This window comes from Rhynchophorus ferrugineus, unplaced genomic scaffold, assembly GCF_030347505.1.
Source record: "Rhynchophorus ferrugineus isolate W39M unplaced genomic scaffold, kcgeb_rfMv2 rfM3, whole genome shotgun sequence".
NCBI lineage: Eukaryota > Metazoa > Arthropoda > Insecta > Coleoptera > Curculionidae > Rhynchophorus > Rhynchophorus ferrugineus.
The window spans coordinates 74,386,867-74,401,339 of NW_027472582.1; the positions used below are offsets into that span (position 1 = coordinate 74,386,867).

Below are 14,473 nucleotides of genomic sequence, written 5' to 3' on the forward strand. Positions count from 1 at the left end.
TTCGAGAAAACGTAATCATATTGGTACCACTAACAATACGAAATCAAACAAAGACAGAACAATGACAATATATTTTTATTTAGTATTTTTTTATTATCATTTGACGTAGTTACCATTTATAATAAGACACATTCGAAAGACAGGCCCTAGAGACCTATTGCTCTGAAACTTTAACAAATAGAGTATACATAAATTTAATGTTCTGTGATTTCGGTAAATCGGAACGAATCTCGATTAAATCATGGACTTCAGATGATTATCTAACTAACTACGGTTATAATTGCTCGTAATATTGCTTGAATGAAGTGAAAATAAATATATAATCACGCTAAAAACTTACACTTCTATATCTATCCCAATATCTATATAATGGAATCTAAAATGTACGCGTATATTCGTACGGTGGTCCTCCAATTCACCGAAATCACGAGTTCTATCACAATATCATTACGCTATTTCATAGAAAAAATAAAAATCGTTTTAAAAAATAGATTTATAAGTTAAGATCTTCGATCCGTCCACAGATGGCGCTTTCGTCGTTTTTACCTAACCCGGGAGCCGTGTCGTCTGCCTCATTCACGAACTTGATGTTTGATCTCGACGGCTTCTGGCGCGGGAACGGCTTCGCGCTTGAAGTACACCTTGCTCTCTGGCCTCCACCTCGCTACCTCTGGGTCTTCTTTTTCCAGTTCGGATTCGAGAAGCTGAGAAGAAATTTAATTGTTCATAGAGTAATTAACACAGTCTTCATTTACGCTTCTCTCAAACAGCTTAATCTACGTTAAAATAACAGGTCAATTGAAAGGTCCCCGGCCTGACGCATAGATGGCCCTACCAGAATCCGTATGTTTTTTAGTTAGCCCTAACCCTCAAAATATACGTGTATAAATTTGACAGCTGTCGGATGATAAGTTTGTGAATTATAGCATTTTGAGTGAAGCAACTTTTATTATTGTGAAAAAAATGGATAAAAAGGAATTTCGGGTGTTGAAATATTGCTTTTTGAAGGGAAAAATACAGTTGAAGCAAAAACTTGGCTTGATGTCGAGTTTCCGGATACTGCCCCAGGAAAATCAACCATCAAGGACTGGTAGCTTAGACGTGGTGAAATGAGCACCGAAGACGGTGAACGCAGTGAACGCCCAAAAGTGGTTGTTACCGACGAAAAGGTTTAAAAATCCACAAAATGATTTTGAATGACCGAAAATTGAAATTGAGTGAAATAGCAGACACTCTAAAGATATCATCTGAACGTATCACAAATATTTGGGTATGACAAAGCTTCGGAAAACGCCGACGGCAAGGTTATGTCGTCTGTATTTTGGGATGCGCATAGAATAAATTTCATTGACTACCTTGAAAAAAGAAGGACCATCAACAGCGACTATTACATAGCGTTATTGGACCGTCTAAAGGACGAAATCGACGAAAAACGGCAGCATTTGAAGAAAAAGAAAGTGCTGCTTTACCAAGACAATGCACCGTGTCAAAAATCTATGAATTGGGCTTCGAATTGCTTCCTCATCCACCGTATTCTCCAGATCTGGCCCCCTACTAATTTTGCGAAAAGAATTTATTTTACTATAGTAGCCCGGGGACTTTTCAATTGACCTGTTATTACGAGCTGCTAAAACTGAACGAGGCAGTTCCTGCAGATGTCCCTCGACATCAGTTAAATAAATCATAGGACGTATTATTGCAAAACATACCAGAAATAGTCAGTAACAGACGTAAAGTCATGTCCTTGTACGACAACTCTTAGCTAAATGTTGCAAGAGTCATAGGGCATTGTTGTTACTACTTGTTCAGGCAATACAGAATATCCTAGCTGGTACATGGTTTCGCAATGCTGAAAATTGTACTGCGAAACCATGTACCAGAACATTTGAAGAAATTATCTCAACGCCGTATTACTATGTTGGCAGAAAAAATCAGTATATCTCAATAAAGGCCTTATTAAAGTAAGACAATGATCAGAATATATGCAAGCACGTAATATAAATATATAATCGGTGCTTTACTGGAATAAGGACCGTAATTTCATAGTAAAAAAACCCAAAAACAACCTGCAATCTTACATCTTTCAATAATTCCCTCAATTTATCTATCCTGTCACCATTAGACCTCGTAGGCAGATATCTGGCCTCCGTCTGATGCTGGCTGATCAGGGCAAAGACGGCGACCATGATACAGATCAGTAAGACGGATTTTGAAACCATTTCTGCATAAAAAAAGAAAAACTTCTGTATTAAAACGAAATAGATCATGATGGAAAATATCGACTCACTGAAAATATATGTTATGCTATTCGAACAAGCGCACGGCACTATTACTATTGTCAGCGTGAAAGGAACTGATGCCGAAAACGCTGAGGATGGTTTTAAATAGGCAAGGCCCGCGTGGGTGGTTGTTTTAGGGGTGGAAATATTGGACAAATAAGGTGGGCGTGGATACAATATCCAGATGCATTTACAGGACTGGTCCAGGAATATTTCTCGATATAACCGTAATATAGTTCGTTAATTTTAAACGAAAATAATTTGTATAGTATGTCTTGTTACAATATATATATATATATATATATATATATATATATATATATATATATATATATATATATATATATATATATATATATATTACATCTTTTTTAGATACGCTTAGTACAATCTTAATTATAAATTAATTTATTACTACTTTTCATTTGTACTTGGATTAATTCACAAGCAAGACGAGTGCGAGAAAATACATCAATATATATTCCTCAATTATAAAATTATAATAACTTAAGCTGCAGTTTACACTGAAGGTATACACTTTAGATAAGTTCGTATAGTTTGGTTCGCTTCAATCTCCTGACATCCTGCGCGCTGTCCGACAGTTGTATTGCTTCCACGTTAGTATGATTTAGTAATCTTATTTCGTTTTTCAAGACGAAATCTTGGATAACTTCGCAAATCCATTTGATTTCCAGATCATCGTGCAGTTCTTCGTTGGTTACGTAGCGATAGGCATTGGTAATCAATCGAAGAACCTTGTTTTGACAGCGTTGGATGACTAGTTGATTTGTATTTTTAGCGCAAACTCATATTTGCACCTCATAGGGTTCATTAATTTTAGATAAAATAAATTGTGGAGTATATCTTGTTATAATATGTACGTGAAAAACGATAATCATTTCTATAAGACACACGCATTTCATTTTTATAAACTATGTGGTGACACATGTGACACTGTTAATAACCACACTTTTATCTGTAATTTTTTGACAGACTAAAGCGAAATGAACAAGATATAGTCTATCCACAGAAGTTTTGTATAACAGGTCAATAAAAAGACCCCGGCCTGACACTAGATGGCGCTAGTAGAATTAAATATATATGTTTTTTAGTCAGCCCTAACACTCAAAAGATGCGTGTATAAATTTGACAGCTGTCGGATCATTAATTTATGAATTATAGCGTTTTGAGTGAAGTAACTTTTGTTATTGTGAAAAACAAAAGGATAAAAAGGAATTTCGCGTAGTGTTAAAATATTGGTTTTTGGAGGAAAAAAATACAGTTGAAGCAAATACTTGGCTTGATGCCGAGTTTCCGGACACTGTCCCAGGAAAATCAACCGTCAAGGATTGGTATGCTAAGTTTAGACGTGGTGAAATGAGCATCGAAGACGGTAAACGCAGTGGACGCCCAAAAGAGGTTGTTACCGACGAAAACAGTTAAACAATCCACAAAATGATATGAAATGGCCGTAAATTGAATTTGAATGAAATAACAGACACTCTAAAGATATCAACTGAACGTGTACATCATCGACAGTCATTCGAGTGGATTGCACACGATGAACCCACTCCAAGGCGTGAGAAAACGCATTAGCGGTTAGCAAGGTTATGGCGTCTGGATTTTGGGATGCGTATGGAATAATTTTCATTGCCTACCTCGAAAAAGGAAGGACCATCAACAGCGACTATTACATATCGTTATTAGACCGTTTGAAGGACGAAATCGTCGAAAAACGCATTTGAAGAAAAAGAAAGTGCTGCTTCGCCAAGACAATGCACAGTGTCAAAAATCCATGAATTCGGCTTCGAATTGCCTCGTCATCCACCGTATTCTCCAGATCTGGTCCCCAGCGACTATTTCCAGTTTTCAGATCTCAAAAGAATGTTCGCTGGGTAGAAATGTTCGTCGAATGAAGAGGTGGTCGTCGAAATTGAAGCCTATTTTGAAGCAAAGGACAAATCATACTACAAAATGGTATCGAAAAGTTGGAGGATCGCTATAGTCAGTGTATTACGCTTGAAAGGAATTATGTTGAATAAAAAAAAACTAATTTTGTCAAAAAAATATGTTTTACTATGGTAGGCCGGGGACTTTTCAATTAACCTGTCATACGTCGTCAAGATATTTAATATATTGCCTGCCGCTATTTATAAATTCGCTTTAGAATCAAACAATATTTTCCTTCTCATTTCACTCTAGTTAAAAAGAGACACAGTGCTGTCTAATAAGTTCGAACGTGTAACCGAACTATCCTCCATCAGTTGTCAAATCAGTCATCCGGTTGTCAAATATATGCAAAATTCTCCAAAACAGTAGAAATAAGAGGTTAAAAACTGGCAAACGTTATTTTAATGCTTTGCTTGTTTAGATAAATTTCATATTCGCTGCTTAATATTACCCTGATTGAAGATTACGAGGCCAGGCAGAAGAGATCGCGTCGCTAATCAGTTACTTCGAACAGGAGCGAGATAATGGGACCTCCATCTCCATTTCCCTCTTTCCAGTAAAATTCGTTGGAGAGGTAAGCATTTTTACTGTTAAATAACATCTTAATTTGCTGCGATTTTTATCGAAAATATTTTTTAGCATGCTTCACTGAATATTAGTATGGACACGGTCACTGAAATATCTCAAAAATTAAAAATATAATCTTGAATTCACCGAAAAAAAAACTGTCCTCATACGAAGCGGATGACCAATCAAAATCAGCTTGATGAATATGATTGATACAATTATTTCAATGTATGTATTTGGATGAGACATGGATATTTCAGAATGGGACCAATACATCCAACGGTAACTCGTGGCAAGATAAAAATAATGTTGTGACAACAAAATTTGATGGAAAAGGATTAACGTTGGAATAACAATTTATTTGGTTTTATTAGTCATAACAGTTATTAATAATTCATTGCAGATATATTGTACTTCGTGCTGTAAATAGAAATGGATGGAATTGTGAACAAATGTTAGACAGACTGACAACTAACAGCTTGACACATCAAATCACATCACTCACTTGATTCATGGGTTGCCATATATATGACCCCAGTTCCTAACCTCGTAGTCCTAACCTTCAAGTGTCACGTGTCAAAGTTACAGGGATTTTAGTTATCTGTTTATTTTACTTTTGTTGAAAAACGACGCACCGTGTCACAGGTCGATGAAGACAATAGTCAAAATGAATGAATAATTCAAATTTGATCCCCTAGTGAGTGCTGGCTGTTCGCAGACCTTAAAATGGTGTCCCAAGGAAATAAGCTTAGCTATTTCGAAAGCAAAGATAACTTATCATACTAATAAAGATATTAAAAAAGTAGAGACGGTGATAGAGTCAATGTTGAAGTGTTTTATATCAATAAATGAATTTAAATTTTGTCCAAAAGTTGTTATTTTAATATCAAGGTCCGGATAAATGTGGTAAATAACTAAAATTGGAGACTTAATGTCATTAACCATATAGACCAAACACATCTCCATGTATTTTCTTTCCTTAAATTACCTTTTTTAAAACTTTACCGATTTTTAAGTGATTAAAAACTAGTACGTCACAATGTTCTGGCTTAGGAACTAGAACCAGTTCAGTTCCAACCTTCGTAGGGTGAAGACGTATTTTCAATACGGTCCAAGCTATAAAAAGATACCTTTCTTTAAAAAAACCCAGTATTTTATTAGGGTTATTTAATTGAGTGTTAAAAACGCATAACAGATGCGGCTATCCGTCTCTCAGTGGACCTAAAGTGTAGTGAATACGTGTTTACGTGACCAGACAAAAGGACTGCATCTCATTTTTATTAGTGTTTAAAATAATTTCATCTTATTTTACAACAGTCCTTTTGAAATTCATTTATAGTATTTATAGTAAAAAACTAGTGCTAAAATAACGTAAGTGAAAAATGAAGTGCGTGAAATAAACAATGTATTTATTTTATTTTTTTTATCCTCTGGAAGTAAATTAAATAAAATATTAAAAATTAAAAAATGGCAAACAATAGCGATTCAACCAAATCACCTGCACACTTTGATATAAGATTAGAACAAACAGCAATAACGCAAACTCCACCATCAGAATGGACTACAGTCGTTAACAAAAAACGATTGAGAAGTCCAGAAGAAGAAATCGCGAGGAAACAAACAAGAATCAGTGACTATTGGTTGCAGAAACCGATAGAGACAAAAAACAGTTTTAGCAACCTGTCGGAAGAAATTGAAGAGAACATACAACCAAGCCCTGAAAAAGTTGTTCCCAAACCACCACCAATAACAGTCTATAAGGTAGGAATAATAAAAAACATCCATGATTTATTAAAAACCATTACTACGAACTACACAATTAAAACAGTGAGCTATGAAACAATTAAAATCCAATTGTTCGAAGCGGATCACTTTAAAGTTCTTATAAAAGAATTAGATGAAAGAAACACCGAATACCATACATTCAGGCCAAAATCCGAGAGAACATTTAAATTCGTATTAAAAGGATTACATCACGGGACGGACTTTAACACCATCAAGGTAGCACTAGCTGAAAAAGGCCACGAGGTCGTAAATATTCACAATATACGACATCACACGACAAAAAAACCTCTGCCTATGTTTTATATAGACATAAAACCTAATGGAAACAATAAGGCGGTGTATGAAATCACCAAATTGGAAAATAATATTATTAAATGCGAACCACCACATATAAAAAGAATTATACCACAATGCACAAGGTGTCAAGCGCACGGGCACACAAAGACTTACTGTCGCAAATCATATAGATGCGTAAAATGTGCAGGAGAACATAAGACAGGAGATTGTACTCGTAAAGTTCGCGATGAAAAAGTGAAATGTGTCAACTGTAACGGAAATCATCCAGCGAACTACAAGGGTTGCGCAGTTCACAAGCAACTACAGCAGAAACTCTATCCTGCCTTAAGGGAAAAAAGGCATCAACAAAAACAATCCACTACTACCAATCTACCACTACCCACCAGAACAAGTCAACCAGACATAACTTATGCCCAAATAGTTGAAAATGGTTCAGCACAAAAACGAGAGACAATATCTCAACCTACTGAAACTAGCAACATCTCAAGATTAGAAAATATGATGGCCAAACTAATGGATCAAATGAGTACGATGCTTGGTCTACTCACAACCGTCGTAAGCAAACTTGCCTAATGCCTGAAACCAATAGCTACAAAATCGCCGTCTGGAATGCCAATGGGCTCCAACAACATGCCAGGGAACTAAAAATGTTCGTAATTGAACAAAATATTGACGTTATGATGGTTTCCGAAACACACTTTACGGACAAAAATTATTTGAAAGTTCCTAAATATAAGCTTTATCATACAAATCACCCTGATGATAAAGCACATGGAGGTACAGCCATAATAATTCGAGATGATATAAAGCATTTCGAAAAAGAAAAATTCCGCAAAGACTACCTGCAAGCCACCAGTATAACCATAGAGGAAGCCCATGGACCATTAACAATTTCTGCGATTTATTGCCCACCCAAACATAACAACAAGGCAGAACAATTTCAAGAATTCTTCCGTACGCTAGGTAATAGATTTATAGCAGGAGGAGATTATAATGCAAAACATTTAATGTGGGGTTCAAGAATAATAACCTCAAAAGGTAGAGAACTGCTCAAAGCCATAAGGATAGATAACTTACAACATATCTCTACTGGTGAACCAACATATTGGCCTTCAGACAGAAATAAAAAACCAGATACAATAGATTTCTGTATTACAAAAAATATTGATCCAAAAAAGTGTCAGGCAGAATCATGTTTCGACCTGTCTTCTGATCATTCACCAATAATAGTAACAATTTCTTCAAAAATTACCATCAAAGATAAATCCCCTTCTCTGTGCAATAATAGAACTAACTGGCCCTCATTTAGAGAAAACTTAGACCAAAATATCTCTCTAAACTTACCGTTACAAACTGAAATGGATATAGAAATAGCAGCAATAAATCTTACAAAAAATATACAGGAGGCAGCATATTCCGCGACTCCCAACATTGAAACATTTCCAAGAAAAAATACACATATATCATGTACAATACAGAAAAAGATAGCAGAAAAAAGAAAGTTACGACGAAATTGGCAACAGCAAAGGACTGAAGAGAATAAAAGAAAATTTAATAGGGCCATAAAAGAGCTGAGAGATCTAATCCAAATCGAACAGAACCAAGGCATTCAAGAATACCTAGAAAACTTGACATCAACTGAGGCTACAGACTATTCGTTGTGGAAAGCAACAAAAAAGCTTAGGAGATCCCAGCAGCATAACCCACCTATTAAAACAAGCGAAAATAATTGGGCGAGAAGCAATAAAGAGAAGGCCGACATTTTCTCAAAACACTTAAAAAATGTTTTTAAACCTTTCCAGTCTCAGCTACATAAAGATGACGAAAATAAAATTACTAGCTTTCTAGATTCGCCATTTCAAATGGATTTACCGCACGAGAAATTAACGGTCAAAAAAGTTAAACATACAATAATGAGAGAGATTAATATTAAAAAAGCTCCTGGTTATGACTTAATTACTGGCAAAATTTTAAAAGAACTATCAGAAAAGGCTATAAAACTATTAACATATATATTTAATGCTATGCTACGAATTAATTACTTCCCTAGTATCTGGAAAGTAGCTAAAATATTAATGATACTTAAACCAGGAAAAATACCAGAAGATGTGACCTCCTACCGACCTATAAGTTTATTACCAATAATCTCGAAAGTTTTCGAGAAGTTATACATAAAAAAACTAAACTATATAATAGAAAAAAGAAAAATTATTCCAGAACATCAGTTTGGCTTTCGCAATAAGCATGGGACTATAGAACAAGTGCATAGACTTGTAAACCAAATAAACGCTGACCTAAATGCCAAAAGATATTGTTCGGCTGCTTTCCTAGACATATCTCAGGCTTTTGACAAAGTATGGCATACGGGCTTGCAGGTTAAACTAAAGAAACTTCTCCCTCATCCGGACTATCAGCTACTAAAATCGTATCTCACTGACAGACATTTTATTGTAAATCAAGGCGATGAACATACCGAATTAAATCCCATATATTCAGGAGTTCCGCAAGGTAGTGTACTGGGTCCAGTACTGTATCTTCTGTATACGGCTGATCTGCCCACCACAAAAATAACTACTGTGGCAACATATGCAGACGATACAGCAATCTTAGCATCCCATGAAGATCCAGTCACAGCATCAATAAACCTACAAACCCACCTGGAGCAAATACAGTTATGGTTGAAGACATGGCGCATTAAAGCCAATGAATCAAAATCCACGCATATAACGTTTACCCTGCGTAGAAGAACATGTCCACCAGTAAATATCAATCATCGCCAACTCCCCCAAGCAGACCATGTTAAATATCTTGGTATGCATTTAGATCGACGCCTAACCTGGAAGAAGCACATACTCTCTAAACGGAAACAACTAGGACTAAAATTATATCAAATGTATTGGCTCATTGGGCGCAAATCCAAGTTATCATTAGATAACAAGGTATTGCTGTATGAGTCTATACTCAAGCCCATTTGGACATATGGAATTCAACTATGGGGTACCGCTAGCAAATCCAATATATCCATCATTCAACGGTTCCAAAATAAGGTGTTGCGTGCCATTGTTGATGCTCCGTACTATATTTCAAATAAAGTGATACAACGCGATATTCCTCTAGAACCTATAACGAGTGTAATCCAACGTGTTTGTGTGAAGTACTTCGAAAGAGTGTCAGTGCATCCCAATGTACTCGCTAATCAGCTAAATATGCGACGTGATAGTGAAGTGCGTAGACTAAAACGTTTAACACCATCTGATCTGATTACTGGACATATGTAGAGTTTAGAATAAGCATTAGAATAAGACTAATTAATTAAGATAATATTTTATACAGAAGATTGCTTAATGAAGTGATTTTCTACATGCCATGTATATATAATATAAACAGAAGAAATACTTATTGCCAATAGGGCAGATTGTGGACTCACGAAGAGTAATAATAAAAAAAAAAAAAAAAAAAAAAGGAACTAGAACCAATTGAGTAGACTGTTGTTTTTGAACTGTAACTAACCCTACTTACCTGATATTGCCCCATGCGATTTTTCTTAGTCCGAAAACTAACCTTACAACTAACATTAAGAACAAATTTTACGATTTTACTACTTTTTAAATTATTATTTTATATATAATTATATTTTCTATAATTGTGTTTACTATATGTTTATGGTGTATCATCCAAAACTTTTAGTTTAGTTGTATAATTCGTATTTCTTCATAATTGTTATAACTCATGTCTTGGCAACAAGTACTAAATACACTTACATGAAGAAGACGCATTTGACAAAAAAAATTGACAACAAAAAGCTGAATTAATTTAATAACCTTCTCAATTTAATCAGGTTCCAAAATTACAAGTACCCATATAACAAGAAATTTCAGTTTAAGATTCGTTAATTGGTCCAATGATATGAATTAAGTAAAACTAACCGTATTAAAAATATCCTAGTTGCCATGGTTTCTTAAGAAAATAGTTTTGTCAAAAAAACGTCACTTGTCAATAATTCTATTGTTCTTTGCAATTATTAATTAATAATAAAGAGAAGTATTATTACTGTACACACGATATTCGGACCACCAAGAAACAATTCTTGTTACTTCGGCCAATTGTCATACCAACCCTGTAAATTAACTCAACTGTTTACAAACTATCGTTTGGATATCCGCAAGCGACGCCAAATCGTCTGGACCCGATGGCGACGAGACAAGGCGTCTTCTATTCTCCCCTTCCCCTTCTCAAGGTCGATTATGAATGGCTTTTATCTCCCTTTGATTCAATTTAAAGACCGTTAATCATCACAATGGAGCTTTGTGTTTTTTCGGCGTTGCGCCGAGAAAAGATGTACCATGTAGCTTTTATCAAGATATATCGTTTATCACAAAAACTAACACTTTACCGAAGATTAATGTCGTATATTGAAACGTATATTTTATAAAATAAATGTCAAATGCGTATAATTGTTACACAATATATATTTGTCGTTTTGTATTGTCAAATAATTGACTTGTTTTTTAATTTGTACAAGCAAAAAACAAATGAAACTCAAATAACATTTAACTACCTTTATGAAACAACGAAATAAAAATACAATTTAAGAACTTCATTTACGAAAATATTAATGAAAATATAATATATCCTTTTTTATATAATATCTTTCATAAGCAGTTCAAGGTAGTATTTCAACAACAGAAAAACAAAATAAACATAACCTATATAAACAGTTTTAATTTTCTCTAGTCTTGTAAACATGTCAAAATGCCAATTGAAAAACAAACACCCGATAATGGACAAATAGACATCGAAATTATCGGAAACATTGAAAATTACTGTTTTACTTGCTTAAAAAATAACAAACAAGTGGAGGATATATCGCAAAACGAGATTATTTTAGGCAAATTTAAAAAGATTTTCAATTTTGAGGTTACCTGTTGGCCACATCAACACCGTTTGTTTTTTCTTAATTACTGAATTTGTTTTCAGGTAGAAGTGGTGACTGGCTCACCGAAAAACATTTGCAAATTATGTTTGAACAGGTTAAACGAGGCGTCAGAATTCCATTCCCAAATCACTCGTTGCATACTCTATTTTGTTGATTTTGTCAATGCCCAGAAAAATGTAATTAACCCCTATTTTAAATCAGTTGGTGTAGATATTTTAATAACATATTTGTTTCTAGGTGAAAATAGAAGAGGATAGCGTTAAAATTGAACTAGATCATGATGTTTTCGAAAAACATGATAGCAATTCAGAGTCTGAATCTGATTATGAACCCTTAAGTCGCCTGGCGAAGAAAAGCACCCCTTTTAATGCTAAATTAAAAAAGATTCCTCTTGATCTAATTGAAAAAACCATAGAAGATTACCAGAATAAATATAAAAAAAATTCCAATTGCATTATATGTGATTTTAAGGGTGTTAGTATTCGTAATCTTTCATCTCATATGATACATAAACATAAGTAGGTAAATATCATTCCTTACTACTAAAATACACTAACATTCGTGATGATTTAGAGAAAAAAGAAATAAATGGTGTTCAAGATGTAATATGTTATTTGATAATATAGAACGTCATAGGAAAATTCATAGTGATAAGACATGGTGTAAATTTTGTTCCAAAAATATTGCGAGGTTACACTATTTGGAGCATTTAAAAAATCACGCTGGTAATTGTGTAAGCTTTATGTTTTCTATGCAGTCAATGTTTATTTTTAGGATTAGATTATTCGTGCGAAGAATGTCAGAAAAAGTTCATTTCCCAAAAGGCTCTTGAGGAACACGCCGCACAACATGTACAGACTAAACCTTTTCAGTGTCCGAGTTGCCCAAAGTTATTCAAACAAATCAAAAGGTAAAAGCCCGCTGTGTTAGTAACAATTATTTTGAGAATAACATTTAGCCTAGAAGACCACATATCACTCCATGGCCGCTATACATGCAATGAATGCAACAAGCATTTTGAGATACCTGAATTACTGGCATCACACTTATGCAATGGCAATTCAGGTAAACCGAACGACCATATCGTTAAATGTGAAGATAACGAACGGAGTTGTGACGAGAAAATTAAGTCTGAAGAAGAAACAAAAGATGGTGCTGATGAAATGTATGTCAAGTATGTCAAACGACGTTGTTTCGTAATTTCAGTTTCATTTTTTTCTGTTTACTAGGGAATCTATAACTAGGAATGTAAAAGTAAAAAAAGTTGAAGATCTAATATGTCATTTTTGTCAAAAAAATTACAAGTAAGCGTTGTTATATATATACGCCTGCATATAGTAGAACATTTGTTTTTTATTTTGTTCATTAGAAACGCGTACAAGTTACAAAAACATATTGAGGCACATATGGGAATTTTCACGACAACCTGTCGATTTTGCGGGAAGGGTTTCTCGTGTAATTCAGATCTTACGAATCACGAGCGAGTTCATACGAAAGAAAAACCTTTTATATGTAACGTTTGCGGAAAGGTACCCTAAAGTAATTTATCACGTCAACGTCAAATATAAAGATTTTTAGGGATTCGTAAGTGGGGCGACGTTAAGAGTTCATTTGAAACGACATACAGGAAAACCGGAAGAATGCGAATTGTGTCATAAAAGGTTTTGTCGAAAATCGGAATTGAAACTGCATTTACAAAAACACAGAGGTAGGTGGACAAAACAGTTATTACGTTTTATGCAGGCGAAATGTTATCTGCCATTGTACAAAATCCAAAAGCATTTTTCTTTATGATTTATATTTAGTATTTTTGACGTTTGGCATCAGGCAAATTTAAGTTAGGTTATGTCAGTTTTCTAAAATAAAGCATTATCTCTATGATTGACATTTACTACTGTATATATTTGACATCTGTCACGTTTAACTTAGGTTAGTATTTTGTTTCTGTGAAATAATAACATTTAATTATTTTGACATTTGACGTATATTTAGATTAGATTATATGTCAATTGCCAGAGTATATGTAGAGATTACATTAGTTTCCAAAGTAATTAAATAAATTGTTTTATTCAAAAATTCAATTTTAATTAGAAGTACTTTTTATTAAAGGAGAACGGCCATTTTTATGTACTAATTGTGGAAAATCTTTTGCGCAAAAGAGCCACCTGACCTGTCATTTAACAATACATAGCGATGAAAGACCATTCTCTTGCACCATGTGCGGTAGGAGTTTCAAAAAAAAAGAACTTCTGAAACACCATATGAAATTACACGGTGGTAAGTATCGCAATTAAAACTATTTCCAATAAACAGCTACAATTCCTTTGTAGAGAAAAAATTCAAATGTTCGATTTGTGATTATGAGTGTCATAAAAACTACAGGTTACAGCAGCATATGAAAATGCACGATGGCAAAGTCGACTTAAAAGTTAATATATGTCAGTTGTGCAGCAAGGGTTTCAGTACTATATCCTTGCTTAATAATCACATGACTAATGTACACAGTGTAATAGTTTAAATCAATTAATATATTACCTTTTAATGTTTTAAATTGTCTTATTTATTTCTTAAAAATGAATATTTTGTAGTGATTTCCTGTAAATCGCGTGTGCCTTTTTTCTTATTGATAATCATGGTTGCCATGGCACCTATTATAAAA

General features: G+C 34.2%; 2 protein-coding genes across 3 annotated transcripts; one reads left to right on the forward strand and one right to left on the reverse strand.

Annotated features, from left to right (window-relative positions):
- Nucleotides 1-427: 427 nt before the first annotated feature.
- Nucleotides 428-2,362, reverse strand: Proc (Proctolin). The gene is made up of 3 exons (XM_076397777.1): nucleotides 2,288-2,362; nucleotides 2,079-2,221; nucleotides 428-704 (listed from the first exon to the last, which is right to left on the reverse strand). The coding sequence occupies exons 2-3, from the start codon at nucleotides 2,217-2,219 to the stop codon at nucleotides 573-575; spliced, it is 273 nt and encodes a 90-aa protein (XP_076253892.1). The 5' UTR covers nucleotides 2,220-2,221; nucleotides 2,288-2,362; the 3' UTR covers nucleotides 428-572.
- Nucleotides 2,363-11,597: 9,235 nt separating this feature from the next.
- LOC143192381 (uncharacterized) lies at nucleotides 11,598-14,365 on the forward strand. 2 transcript variants are annotated; one of them, XM_076397710.1, is made up of 11 exons: nucleotides 11,598-11,795; nucleotides 11,856-11,990; nucleotides 12,052-12,332; nucleotides 12,388-12,539; nucleotides 12,589-12,724; nucleotides 12,773-12,988; nucleotides 13,044-13,118; nucleotides 13,184-13,343; nucleotides 13,393-13,522; nucleotides 13,924-14,091; nucleotides 14,145-14,365. In XM_076397710.1, the coding sequence occupies exons 1-11, from the start codon at nucleotides 11,631-11,633 to the stop codon at nucleotides 14,330-14,332; spliced, it is 1,806 nt and encodes a 601-aa protein (XP_076253825.1). In that variant the 5' UTR covers nucleotides 11,598-11,630; the 3' UTR covers nucleotides 14,333-14,365. The 2 variants fall into 2 exon arrangements, with proteins under 2 accessions (XP_076253825.1, XP_076253826.1); XM_076397711.1 differs by having other exon boundaries at nucleotides 12,773-12,979.
- The last annotated feature ends 108 nt before the right edge of the window (nucleotides 14,366-14,473 follow it).